The sequence below is a fragment of the Tachyglossus aculeatus genome, chromosome 2 (assembly GCF_015852505.1).
Source record: "Tachyglossus aculeatus isolate mTacAcu1 chromosome 2, mTacAcu1.pri, whole genome shotgun sequence".
Lineage (NCBI taxonomy): Eukaryota > Metazoa > Chordata > Mammalia > Monotremata > Tachyglossidae > Tachyglossus > Tachyglossus aculeatus.
In genome coordinates this window covers 65684936-65698276 of record NC_052067.1, presented here as the reverse complement: position 1 = coordinate 65698276, position 13341 = coordinate 65684936, and the positions used below count along the sequence as shown (strand labels likewise).

The 13341-nt window shown below is 45.7% G+C and overlaps 1 protein-coding gene across 3 annotated transcripts in view; it reads right to left on the bottom strand.

Moving 5' to 3' along the window:
* Positions 1-13341, bottom strand: part of SYTL3 (synaptotagmin like 3) — a 102346-nt gene that overhangs the window by 26453 nt on the left and 62552 nt on the right. For all 3 annotated transcript variants that reach the window (XM_038760622.1, XM_038760631.1, XM_038760638.1), the window contains 2 exons: positions 10279-10351; positions 6995-7122 (listed from right to left, as the gene is read on the bottom strand). In XM_038760622.1, the coding sequence (XP_038616550.1) occupies positions 6995-7122; positions 10279-10351 (201 nt within the window). The remainder of the gene's footprint in view (positions 1-6994; positions 7123-10278; positions 10352-13341) is intronic.

The following is a 13341-nucleotide window of genomic DNA, read 5'->3' as shown; positions in this document are numbered from 1 at the left end:
GTCTTCTGGGTGACCTTGGGCAATAACTTAACTTCTCTGTGTTTCAGTTACCTCATCTCTAAAATGGCGATTAAATCCTACTCATACTCCCTCCTACTTGGACTGTGAGTGACCCCCATGAGGGACAGGGACAATGTCCAATCTGGTTACCTTATATCTACCCCAGTGCTTAGAACGGTGGTTGGCATATAAGTGCTTAACAAGAACCATAATTATTATAAATTGAATGAAAGATAGTCTCCATTCTAAAAAGGCGGGTGGCAGGGGGGGCATGAAGTCTAAACCTTATGTAATTCTCCTGTTTGTTCATCAAAATCTCATAATCAATCAATGGTATTTTTTGACCACTTACTGTGCGTGCAACTGTACTAAGCACTTGGGAGAACACAATAATGAAAAGTAAAGAGAGACTGAAAAAATCTACACCAAAATGTCCCAGAGTCTTTCCTTTCAACAACTCTTCAGAGTTAGGGGTACCAATGGGGATTCTGGTAATTACAGGGGTGACTTAAGGTCTCAGGAACTCTGTACTGACTCACACTGCCTCTCTTTATTAAAATTACTTAACTTTTCTACACCTACCCACCTATAAAATTCTGCCTACCTCACAAGAGCCCATTAATGTGTAACTAATGTTTGATGAATGCTTTGAGAAACTCCAGGAACAGTAGCTGTATAAGTGAAATATACCTAAGTAGCTGAAGAACAACACTGAAATGGCAGTGCTATCAGTGCCCTATTTAAAACCATCCTCTTTTGCCTTTGATAATCAATAATAACTACTCAGCATTTATATCTCCTTTTATATATAGTTCATTTTATAGATCCTTTCATATTTACCAGCTTTTGGTAAACTGTTGCCTGCCACAAGTGGGAGAGACTGGAAGCAGCAGGGCCTAGTGGATAGCACATAGGCCTAGGAGTCAGAAGGACCTAGGTTCTAATCCCAGTTTCTCCATTCTTCTGCTGTGTGTCCAGGGGCAAATCACTGAACTTCTCTGTGCCACAATTCCCTAATCTGTAAAATGGGGATTAAGACTGTGAGCCCCACGTGGGACAACCTGATTTTCTTGTATCTACCCCAGTGCTTAGTGCAGTGCCTGGCATATAGTAAGCACTTAGCAAATGGCATTCAAAAAAAAATGACACAATGAGAAGAAAATAAGAGGGCAGGGAGGAGAAAGGGGTGCTTGGAAAGACCAAATTAGAGCAAAAACACATGGCTAAGTGATTTAGGGGAGGAGTTAGAGATGCTGCTTGGCCTAATAGATAAAGCATAGGCCTGGGTTCTAATGCCTGCTCCATGACTAGCCTGCTCTGTGACCTTGGGCAAGTCACTTAACTTCTCTGTGCCTCAGTTACCTCATCCGTAAAATGGGGGTTAAGATTGTGAGCCTGTATCCAACCTGATTAGCTTTCATTTACCCCAGAGGTTAGTACAGTGCCTGGCATAGAGTAAGAGCTTAAAAAAAATAGGAGTTAGCAGAATCTCCACTGCTGCCCATGGTGGTCTCCTTCTGTACAATTCCTAATCCTTGTTTTTAAGAGTGGTTAGGCTGGGTCCCTTTGGCTTGAAATCTCTGTTTGGTTAATCCTCTGGGCTACCCTGAAGGAGAATATTTCAACCATTCATTTATTCTAAGTGCTCAATAAATACGATTGATTGATTGATTGATTCAATCAATCGTGCTTACTGCTTACTAAGCGCTTGTGTGCAGAGCACTGTACTAAATGTTTGGGAGACTATACGAGAACAATGAACAGACATTCCCTGCCCACAATGAGGTTACAGTCTAGAGGCGGGAGGACAAAAATTAATATAAATAAATAAATTACAGATCTATACATAAGTGCCATGGGGCTGGTGGGGGCAGGGGGAAGCGGAGTGAACAAAGGGAACAAGTTGGGGCATTGCTCCCAATGGTTGCAGTCTTGACAAATCTGTACATTAACAAAACAAAAAAAATGACCCATGAACCACAGTGTCAGGAGTAAAGGAAAAGATGACTGGGAAATAAATGAAAGTGTTTGGAAGGGGTGGGAGGTGGCAACCATTGTATTTCTGCATTGTATTTCTTATATCAGAAATATTATCAGTTCATTAACATTTTACAGGGAACTAATTCCTTACAGGTTAAAGGTCACTGTATCTAGTTAAAGCAGAGTAACAGTGAACTTTAAATACTTACAATTAGTCCCCACTTCAACACTATTGAACTGATACAGTGTTTCCAATTCAGCCGCCAACGCCATCTATTTGAAGGCCTTCTGGCGTAACAGAGCCAATTCATACCTGCATTACGGCACTAGGATCTCCTAACCTTACAACACTTTCTATCCAATGGTGAACTTAAAAAGCCAGGTTCTGGAAATGCCAACGGCCAAATTTGTAGATTCTAAGAATGGGCCAAACGAAAACTTGTCTGCTGCGTGACCTTGGGCAAATCACTTCACTTCTCTGTGCCTCAGTTACCTCAGTTGTGAAATGGGGATTGATACGATGAGCCCCGTGTGGGACAAGGACTGTGTCAACCCTGATTAGGTTGTATCTGTCCCAGAGCTTAGCACAATGCCTGGCACAGACTAAGCTTTTAACGAATAAAATAAAATCTTAAAAAGGCCCCAAACCAGTGTTAGAGAGAGAGAGAGAGAGAGAGAGAGAGAGAGAGAGAGAAAGAGAGAGAGAGAAAGAGAGAGAAAAAGAGAGTGCTATGGCAGCCTGGGAGGCATCTGATGGGCTTCTTCCTCTGCTCTTCGCAGCAGCCTTCCCAATTTCTAGAACAAGCAGCAGAATTACAACTTCAAGAAGCTCTAGAATTTTGTGAAGCAGCATGGCCTAGTGGATAGAGCACGGGACTGGGAGTCAGAAGGATGCAAGTGTTCATCCTGGCTCCACCACTTATCTGCTGTGTGACCTTGGGCAAGTCACTTCACTTCTCTGGGCCTCAGTTCCATCATCGGTAAAATGGAGATTAAGGCTGTGAGTCCCATGTGGGACAGTGACTGTGCCCAACCAAAAGATCTTGTATCTACCCAAGTGCTAGTACAGCACCTGGAACATAGTATGCGCTTAACAAATGCCATGGAAAAATAGGTGAGGCTTCCAATTCTGTTGTATTGTACTCTCCAAAACACACAGTACAGTGCTGTGCACGCAGTAAACTCTCAATAAACATGATTGATTCTCAAGTAGGCTTCGGCCCCTTGGGATGAATTGGGGCAGTTTACATCTGACTTTACTGTGGCAGTGATCAATCAGTCCTCCACTGTCTGCTTCACTGGCTGTCCTTTCTCCCCCCTCATTTGCGTAAGGGGTATCCCCACCACCCCATCACCACTTTCTTTCCCAGTCACTGGGGTGACCATCACGTCCATGGGACCAGTGGTTGAGCCCACTCTCTACTCACCATTTCCTCTTATTTTTCCTTCTTGCTGCCTCCGTAAACCAACACCTGAGTCTTATCTCATGCATTCCTCATCTCCACACCCTATTCTCACTCCCCCACTCCCTCAGCCCTACCAGGATCCGCCCTCTATAACCCCCGCACTATCCTGAGCAAACTCATGAGAAGTAGTGAGGCCTAATGGAGAGAACAGGGCCTGGGAATCAGAAGGAACTGGGTTTTAATCCCAGCTCTGCCACTTGTCTGTTGTGTGACCTTGGGCAAGTCACTTCACTTCTCTGTGCTTCAGTTGCCTCAACTGCAAAACGGGGATACCTGTTCTCCCTCCTAATTAGACTGGGAACTCCCTGAGGGACAGGGATTCTGCACAACCTAATTAACTTGTACCCACCCAGGTGCTTAGAACATTTTTTGGCACATAGTTAATGTTTAACAAATACCACAAAAAAACCCAGAAAACAAAAAACTGCCTTATCATCAAGAATGCTGCATGCCTACTCCTGTGGGAAGAACATGACATTAAGTGCTTGGGAGGATAATAATAATTAATAATTATGGTACTTGTTAAGCACTTACTATGTACCAAGCGCTGCTCTAAGTGATCGGGTAGACACAAGTCAATCAGGTTGGACATAGTTCCTGTCCCACATGGAGCTCTCACTCTTAATCCCCATTTTTAAGATGAGGTAACTGAGACACAGAAAAGTGACTTGTCCAAGGTCACACAGCAGGCAAATGGCAGAGGCAGGATTAGAATCCAGGTCCTGCTGACCCCCAGGCCCACACTCTATCCATTAAGCCACGCTGCTTCTCATTCATTCATTCAATCATATTTATTGAGCACTTACTGTGCACAGAGCACTGTACTAAGCACTTGGGAAGTACAAAAGACGCAGTCACTGCTCCAAGGAGCTCACGATTGAATGGGAAAGACACACAGAGAAAGACTACGAATACTGGGAGCTGGACGGAGGACAAAACTACAGCTACAAAAATCAAGGAAAAAATAAAGCCAGATAGTATATATACATTAATATTTGCATTTGCCAAGGATGGGACCTCTCCTCTTCTCACTATAAACTCACTCCACTGGGGATCTCTTACGGTCTTGGAACTTAAGCCATCACACCTACATAGATGCTAACCCTGACTTCTCACTTGCTGCACAATCTGCTCTTTTCTCTGGCCTCCAAAACGCTGTACATGTATTCAGTGCTTACTGTATGTAGAGCACTGTACTAAGCACTTGGGAGAGTACAGCTCAACAATATAGCAGACACACGTGGACATTCTGCCCGTACCTTACACTCTATCAAACTGAATTCAACTTCCCTCACCAACCCACTCCTCTTCTAAAATCCAACTTGTTTTTCCTCAGCATTTCCCAGATCTGCCCCTTGCTCCCTAACCAAATGGACCCCACCCTGGTCTAGAATCTCACGTCCCAATTCTGATCACTGTATAAGTGCCCTCTCCCATCTCCCCCACCCAAGCTTGGCCCTCTTCAGCCTACACTCTACTGCCCAGACTGTTTTCTAAACAGACTCTCCTCACATGTCCAACACCAGCTCAAAAATTATCTGCTTATTGTACCACATTCCTATCAGCAGTTATAGCATCATTCTTTCTCCAACTATTTGTAAATAATTTGGGTCTGTCTGTCTCCTCATTAGATTGAAAACTCCTTTGGGTGCAGAGATCCTGCTTCTTATTCTTGGTCTACTTTCCCATGCAGACTAATGTCCTTTACACCTAATCATTTAGTACTGTGATCTGTACATTGGTGGTGCTCAATAAATACGACTGATTGATTGAATGCTAGCCACATCAATCTCCTAGTCTTTGCTTCTGCTTTTTCCTTCTATAGTGCCCTACAGGGATGGAAGTTCATCCTTCTTAATGGAATTTTTTAATAGTTTTTGTTAAGTGCTTACTACGTGCCAGGCACTGCAAGCTAATCAGGTTGGACACAATCCCTGTCCCATATGGGGCTCACAGTCCAATTCCCATTATACAGATTAGGTAACTGAGGCACAGAGAAGTGAAGTGACTTGCCCCAGGTCACACAGCAGACAAGTGGAGGAGCTGGGATTAGAACCCAGGTCTTTCTGACTCCCGGGCCCGTGCTCTATGTACTATTCATTCTGTAGTTTCACTCCTTGGTGTCTTTTACTCAACCTTCATAAAACCCAAGAAATTCTTTCAGCTTTGACTTAGGCCAATCATGCCTTAGGAAACTGCTTATTTCTTTTTGAGTCTCCTGGGCAGAGGGTCGATGAAGCATTCGTCTGTAGCACTGGCAACAGTGTAGAATGAAAAATGCAAGTGATCAATTAGATGGTTAGGGCTACTTTTGTTTTTCTCTAAACAGTATTTGTTAAGTGCTTACTAAGTGCCAGGCACTGTCCTAAATCCTGGAGTAGGTACAAAGTAATCAGGTTAGACACCATCTATGTCCCACAAGGGGCGCACAAAGTCTCAATCCCCATTTCACGGCTGAAGTAACTGAGGCCCGCTGTTGGGTAGGGACTGTCTCTATGTGTTGCTGACTTGTACTTCCCAAGCGCTTAGTACAGTGCTCTGCACACAGTAAGCGCTCAGTAAATACGATTGATTGATTGAGGCCCAGAGAAGTGAAGCGACTTGCCCAAGATCACACAGCAGACAAGCAGACAAGAGAAGCAGCGTGGCTCAGTGGAAAGAGTCCGGGCTTTGGAGTCAGAGGTCAGGGGTTCAAATCTCAGCTCTCCCAATTGTCAGCTGGGTGACTTTGGGCAAGTCACTTGACTTCTCTGGGCCTCAGTTCCCTTATCTGGAAATTGGGGATAAAGACTGTGACACCCCCCCCCCCCCACCAATGGGACAACCTGATCACCTTGTAACCTCCCCAGAGCTTAGAACAGTGCTTTGCACATAGTAAGCACTTAATAAATACCATTATTATCATTATTATTACAAGTGAGGGAGCCGACATAAGAACCCAGATCCTTCTGACCCTCAAGTCCAGGCACTTTTCCTCTAGGCTACGTGGCTTCTCTCTGGTCCATTTTATTCATCTAATTTACAGACTTTACAGCCTGGTTGAACAGGGAAAGCTGGATGGCTCTCCAAGGCTGCATTAGCCGGGATCTTGCTGATGTGGATACCAGCTGCCTCAAACCCCAACTGCTTCTTTCGGATTCTAGGCCAGCTTTCTCTCCGCAAATGTGTGCCACAGCAGAAGCAGGCAGGCAAGCCCCTCCCAAGGGGCAGCAGCTCTTTGGCTGCATTGTTGGCAAACTGAACAGACCATTCACATCCTTCTCCTCAAAGCCTGAATCACAGCCAGATGGAACATTTGCGCAATGGCCATTGACCATGCATTCCCTGCTGGTCACCAGAGAGATCAGTTTCATTCCTCCCACCCTGTCCCTCTTAGAAATCTGCCCCAAATCCTTTCTTCTTCTCTTTGCTTTGTTGGAAAGGCTCAGAAACACTCAACCACAAAAGAAACAAGCTGAGGCGTAAAGCAAAGGAAATTCCTCCAGTGATCCCCTTCCATTGCTAAGACAACCCAGCTCACAAAACCCCAGGTCCGGTTTCTTGCCTACCTGCTTGGTCAAGTTGATGGCCGTGTCAGATTGACTTCTCCTCTCGTTCTGCCGGTCCAAACTCCTCTTGTAATTGGTGGTTAGTAGACCTCTGCTGGTTGTCATGTCATTCTGAGATTGGGAGACTTCTAAAAATAACCAGGAAGACAACTGGACATAGTATGGCCAAGAGTGGAGGTAGCTTTCTCAAGACTTTCCAGCTGCCCAAGAAGGGCTAAGAAGAAGAGGGGAAGGGGAAAAATCAAAGGTTGGGCCATTCAGCTACAACCCATCAGCAAGATATCTCGGGCTGGGGGAAGTTAGATGGAACTGTGTGGGAAGTTAGATGGAACTGTGTGCTCTGCACACAGTAAGCGCTCAATAAATACGATTGATGAAGAGTCAGAAAAAATTACAAGTGTAGTGTGGTCTAGTGGAAAGAGCATGAGTCTGGGAGTCAGAGGACCTAGGTTCTAATCCTGGCTCCACGACTTGTCTGCTATGTGACCTTGGGCAAGTCACTGGCTTCTTTGAGCCTCAGTTATCTTATTTGTAAAATGGGGATTAAAGCTGTGAGCCCCATGTGGGACATGGACTGTGTCCACTCTGATTAGCTTGTATCAACCTCAGCACTTCGTACAGTACCTGGCACATAGTTTAGTGCTTAACAAATATCATAAAAAAACCAACAACTGCTTACAACAACAAGCAGCTTACAATCTAGAGGCAGTAAGAGCTCAATCCATTGTCTTTCAGTGCTTACTGTACACAGAGGACCGTAGTAATAATGTTGGTATTTGTTAAGTGCTTACAATATGCCAAGCATGGTTCTAAGCACTGGGGAAGATACAAAGTAATCAGATTGTCCCACAGTCTTCATCCCCCTTTTCCAGATGAGGTAACAGGCACAGAGAAGTGAAATGACTTGCTCAAGGTCACCCAGCTGATGAGTGGAAGAGCAGGGATTAGAACCCATGACCTCTGGCTCCCAAGCCCATGCTTTTTCCACTAGGCCACATTGCACTCTGTACTATGTGCTTGTGAGAGTACAATATAACAGACTTGGTAGACATGTACCCTGCCCACGACAAGCTTACAGTCAATAAATACAATTGATCGATGAACTGATAGCCTCTGTTGCTGCAAGGCACCTTGGGTTGGGCAGGGTTAGGGGCCAGCACCAGTCATTGGACTTCCCAGTAGTCGCTACCCCAGGGACTTACCCCTAAATTTTGCCCAGGTCCCCAAGCTTGGGAGGCTAGAAGCATGAAAAGCAGCAGTTCATGGCTCTCTGGTGTACACCTGAGGCAACTGCCATGTCTGTGTACCGGCACAGGGGAGCACATATATGCAGCAGGACAGGAGGCTACATGGAAGCATGGGATGCTTACGTATGAAAGAAAACAAGAGGAGAAAGATAGATTCCCTGACTCTCTCTGAGAGACAGATTGAGTGTGTGTGTGTGTTTGTGTGTGTGTGTGTGTGTGAGAGAGAGAGAGAGAGTGTGTGTGTCTATGTGTGTAGCTAGGAGGGGTTAGAAAAACTGGGTTGAAGGAGAGGTGAGGGGAATGAATAACTAAGCTCATCCTCTGAACTGTAAGCTCGTCCTCTAACTGTACGCTCGGTGTGGGCAAGGAATGTGCCCATTTTTTGTTGTACTATATTCTCCCAAGGGCTTAGTACAGTACAGTGCTCTGCACACAGTAAGTGCTCAATAAACATGATAAAAAAACAATAACTAAGACTGGCTGACTTGGGTGGCAAGGAGTTGCATGGGGGAGGAGATTCATTCATTCAATCGTATTTACTGAATGAATAAATCTTGAATGAATAATACTGAGGAGATGACGACCAAGAAGATATTAGGCATCACGGCCTGGCACCAAAGTTTATGGGCACCCTTCCAGGATGCTGGGAAGTTCCAGGAACCCAAGTTTATGACCCGTATCTCTCCCAAACTCACAAACACACCCCAACGCAGGATGAATGTTAACCATATACAGAGGGAAGGGAAAAACGGTTATTTTTTTAATTTTTTTTTTTTTTTTTAACAAATCCTACCAGCAGGAGGGCAGTCCCAAAAGGTCAATCCTCCACCTGGAGGAACATCCAGAACACACTGTTTCAGGGTCCGGTATCTGTCACTGCCCATCTGAGTAATGGTGTTCTGATTTCAGTGACAGATTAGATTAGGAGGAAGAAAGATAATGAATTAAAATAATGCAATGAAATGACCAGTCAAGGTAGAAACTAGGGTGATAGGTTCCATGTGGTGCCCCAGACAGAGGAAAACGAAAGGAGATCAATTTCACAAATGAGGAAGAGTCTGAAATGGCGTCTGCCTCCAAATGTTATTATTTGCGAGGAGTGCTCTACTATCCTGGCCCCAGTGTCAGACTAGACTAAATGCACAGTTTAATCCCCAGGGACTTGGCGCTATAAAGCAAACAAGCCAAAACACTGCCTAAGCTCTCGGGGACAATTTTCCAGGCATTTCTATTTCTGGGATCTTTGCCTTTTCAAATCACACCATTGGTGCCAATTTCAGGAAGCATAAAGTTTGAGGGAGAGGGGAGTAGAAATGAGAAACAAACTAAAGAGAGGCTCAAACCATCCCGAGTTAGGTCTGACAGGCTCATATTTTACATTCAAGTATCAACTCAGTTTGGAATGCTTCTTTGATTTTAGAATAGTCCAAAGGAAGCTTAACACTAGTCGTGACACACATTTTGGGGACCTAACCAAACTGAATGGCTTGGGGCAGCGTTCTTCTTTGTGCACAAATTCATTTAATCGTATTTATTGAGTGCTTACTTTGGGCAGAGCACTTTCTAAGCACTTGGGAGAGTACAATAAACAGACACAGTCCCTGCCCACAATGAGCTTACAGTTAGAGGGGAAGACAGACGTTAACATAAATAAGTAAATTACAAAGATGAGCAGTAGAGGACTCGGTCACAGTGGCTGGCAGATTCATTTGTCCACATCAATCAATCAGTGGTATTTTTTAAGTGTTTACTGTGTGCAGAGAACTGTATTAAGCTCTTAGGGGAGTACAATACAACAAGAGTTGGTAGACCAATTCCCTGCCCACAAGGACCTTACAGTCTAGAGGAGGAGATGGCCATGGAGCCCTCATGGATACCCTCATCAGTTCCAGATGCCAGGGCAAGTACTAAGGTGTGCTCAGATCCACCTTCAAGGATTTTGCAAGGGTGGTTCTGACAGCTGTTACTAACTGGTGCCCGGAATGGTGACCTTAGATAGGCCTGGTGTAATATGACAAGTCAATGAAATGTACTTACTTTTCATGTGTGTGGTAAGAGAAAGAAATAAATTTTCGATGGACTTATTAAATCCTCTGGTTTGGCCAAGTTCCTGTTAAGAGAGAGAGATATGAGAGATTGTGATGGGAGAGAAGAGAGAGAGGGAGGGAGAGAGAATAGAGGAGGGAAAAAAATGATAGATAAGGTGTTAATATATGCAGTTCTATGAGTGACACAAACATCTTTAAACAGCCACAAAAACATGTACGGGGGCATTCAACTTGGTTGGGTAGAATTGGAAGATTATTTTCTGAAGCAAAGTATTTTTAAGTGCCTGGACATGCAATACCTAAAAAAACACCCAGTGAGAGGGTGACTTGTAAATACAGCAAACTCCCTCATAGCAGAAATGAATGAGATCAAACATTTCAGATAATGCACTTCAGGGGTACCGGGGCCCATTTCTTCCCCAGAGACATCCCCAAAATCCCATCCCAGAAACCCAGGTCTTGTTTCTGACTCTGGGTTGGGATTTAGAGGATCTCTTTAGGTCCAAAATGGGCCGTGGCACCCCCTTGCCCTGCCCAAAGCCTTAGGCCAGGAGCCCTAGGCAGCAGGAAAGGGAATACCAATATACACATGGCAAATTCATGCCATTTGATCCTGAGATACGAGAGAGTTTTCTGCACATGGGCATTTTAGGGACATTTCCTTCTTGGAACCTTGCCTGAGTGAGAGACTGACTCCCAAGGGGAGCCATAACACCAAACCTCGAAATGCTCTGTCTTGATGGGGGCCTCCCAACCCTTCCTCCACTCCCCCCTGTAATTCACTCAAACCACAATTCATTCATTCACTCATTCATTCAATCGTATTTATTGAGCACTTACTGTGTGCAGAGCACTGTACTAAGCACTTGGGAAGTACTAGTTGGCAACAAGTTGGCAACGGTCCCTACCCAACAGCGGGCTCATAGTCTAGAAGGGGGAGACAGATAACAAAACAAAACATATTAACAAAATAAAATAAATAGAATATGTAAATATGTACAAGTAAAATAAATAGAGTAATAAATCTGTACAAACATATGTACAGGTGCTGTGGGGAGGGGAAGGAGGTAGGGTGGGGGGGATAAAGAGGGGGAGAGGAAGGACGGGGCTCAGTCTGGGAAGGCCTCCTGGAGGAGGTGAGCTCTCAGTAGGGCTTTGAAAGGAGGAAGAGAGCTAGCTTGGCAGATGTGCAGAGGGAGGGCATTCCAGGCCCGGGGGAGGACGTGGGCCGGGGGTCGACTGCGGGACAGGCAAGAATGAGGAACGGTGAGGAGGTTAGCGGCAGAGGAGCGGAGTGTGCAGACTGGGCTGTAGAAGGAAAGAAGGGAGGTGAGGTAGGAGGGGGCGAGGTGTTGGAGAGCCTTGAAGCCAAGAGTGAGGAGTTTTTGCCTGATATGTAGGTTGATTGGTAGCCACTAGAGATTTTTGAGGAGGGGAGTAACATGCCCAGAGCGTTTCTGCACAAAGGTGATCCAGGCAGCAGTGTGAAGTATAGATTGAAGTGGGGAGAGACAGGAGGATGGGAGATCAGAGAGGAGGCTGATGCAGTAATCCAGTCGGGATAGGATGAGAGATTGAACCAGCAGGGTAGCGGTTTGGATGGAGACGAAAGGGCGGATCTTGGCAATGTTGCGGAGGTGCGACCGGCAGGTTTTGGTGACGGATTGGATGTGAGGGGTGAACAAGACAGCAGAGTCGAGGATGACACCAAGGTTGCGGGCTTGTGAGACGAGAAGGGTGGTAGTGCCGCCGTCAACAGTGATGGGAAAGTCAGGGAGAGGGCAGGGTTTGGGAGGGAAGATAAGGAGTTCAGTCTTGAACATATTGAGTTTTAGATGGCGGGCAGACATCCAGACGGAGATGTCTTGAAGGCAGGAGACACGAGTCTGAAGGGAGGGAGAGAGAGCAGGGGCAGAGATGTAGATTTGGGTGTCATCAGTGTAGAGATGATAGTTGAAGCCGTGGGAGCGAATGAGTTCACCAAGGGAGTGAGTATAGATGGAGAACAGCAGGGGACCAAGAACTGACCCTTGAGGAACCCCCACAGTAAGGGGATGGGAGGGGGAGGAGGCGCCTGCAAAAGAGACTGAGAATGAACGGCCGGAGAGATAAGAGGAGAACCAGGAGAGGACAGAGTCTGTGAAGCCAAGGTTGGATAGTGTGTTGAGAAGAAGGGGGTGGTCCACAGTGTCGAAGGCAGCTGAGAGATCGAGGAGGATTAGGATAGAGTAGGAGCCATTGGATTTGGCAAGCAGGAGGTCACTGGTGACCTTTGAGGGGGCAGATTAGAAGTACTATGCAATTACACACTATGGGGACCACAAAACAGCTGGTGGCCTAATAGAAAGAACACGGGCCTGGGAGTCAGAGGACTTGGTTTCTTAGCCCAGCTCTGTCACATGTCTGCTTTGTGACCCTGGGTGAGTCACTTCACTTCTCCAGGCCTCAGTTCCCTCATCTGTAAAATGGGGATTCAATACTTGTTCTCCCTCCTACTAAGAATGTGAGCCCCAGGTGAGACCTTATTATCGTGTAGCTACCCCAGCGTGTAAGCAGCGTGGCTTAATGGAAAGAGCCTGGGCATGGGAGTCAGAGGTCGTGGGTGCTAATCCCAGCTCCGCCACTTGTCAGCTGTGTGACTTTGGGCAAGTCACTTAACTTCTCTGTGCCTCAGTTACCTCATCTGTAAAACGGGGATTAAGACTAGGAGCCCCGTGTGGGACAACCTGATGACCTCTTTGGAAAACGGGGTTGGAGTATTAACAGACTGAAGATGCCCTAATCTTGAGGGTGCTATTGAAAAGCTTTGAAAGGAAAGATTTGGGAAAAGTGTCTTCTTAAATGTCTCCTTTCAAACCCAGCATGTGTTTTAAGAGTTTGGTCTTGTGCACTTTATAGGACGGTCACTAATTTACTTGCTTACCACCTATCCCTATGTCAACTGAAGAGAAGCGGCCTGGCTAAGTGGATACAGCACAGGCCTGGGAGTCAGAAGGGCCTGGGTTCTAATCCTGGCTCTGCCACATGTCTGCTGTGGGACCTTGGGAAAGTC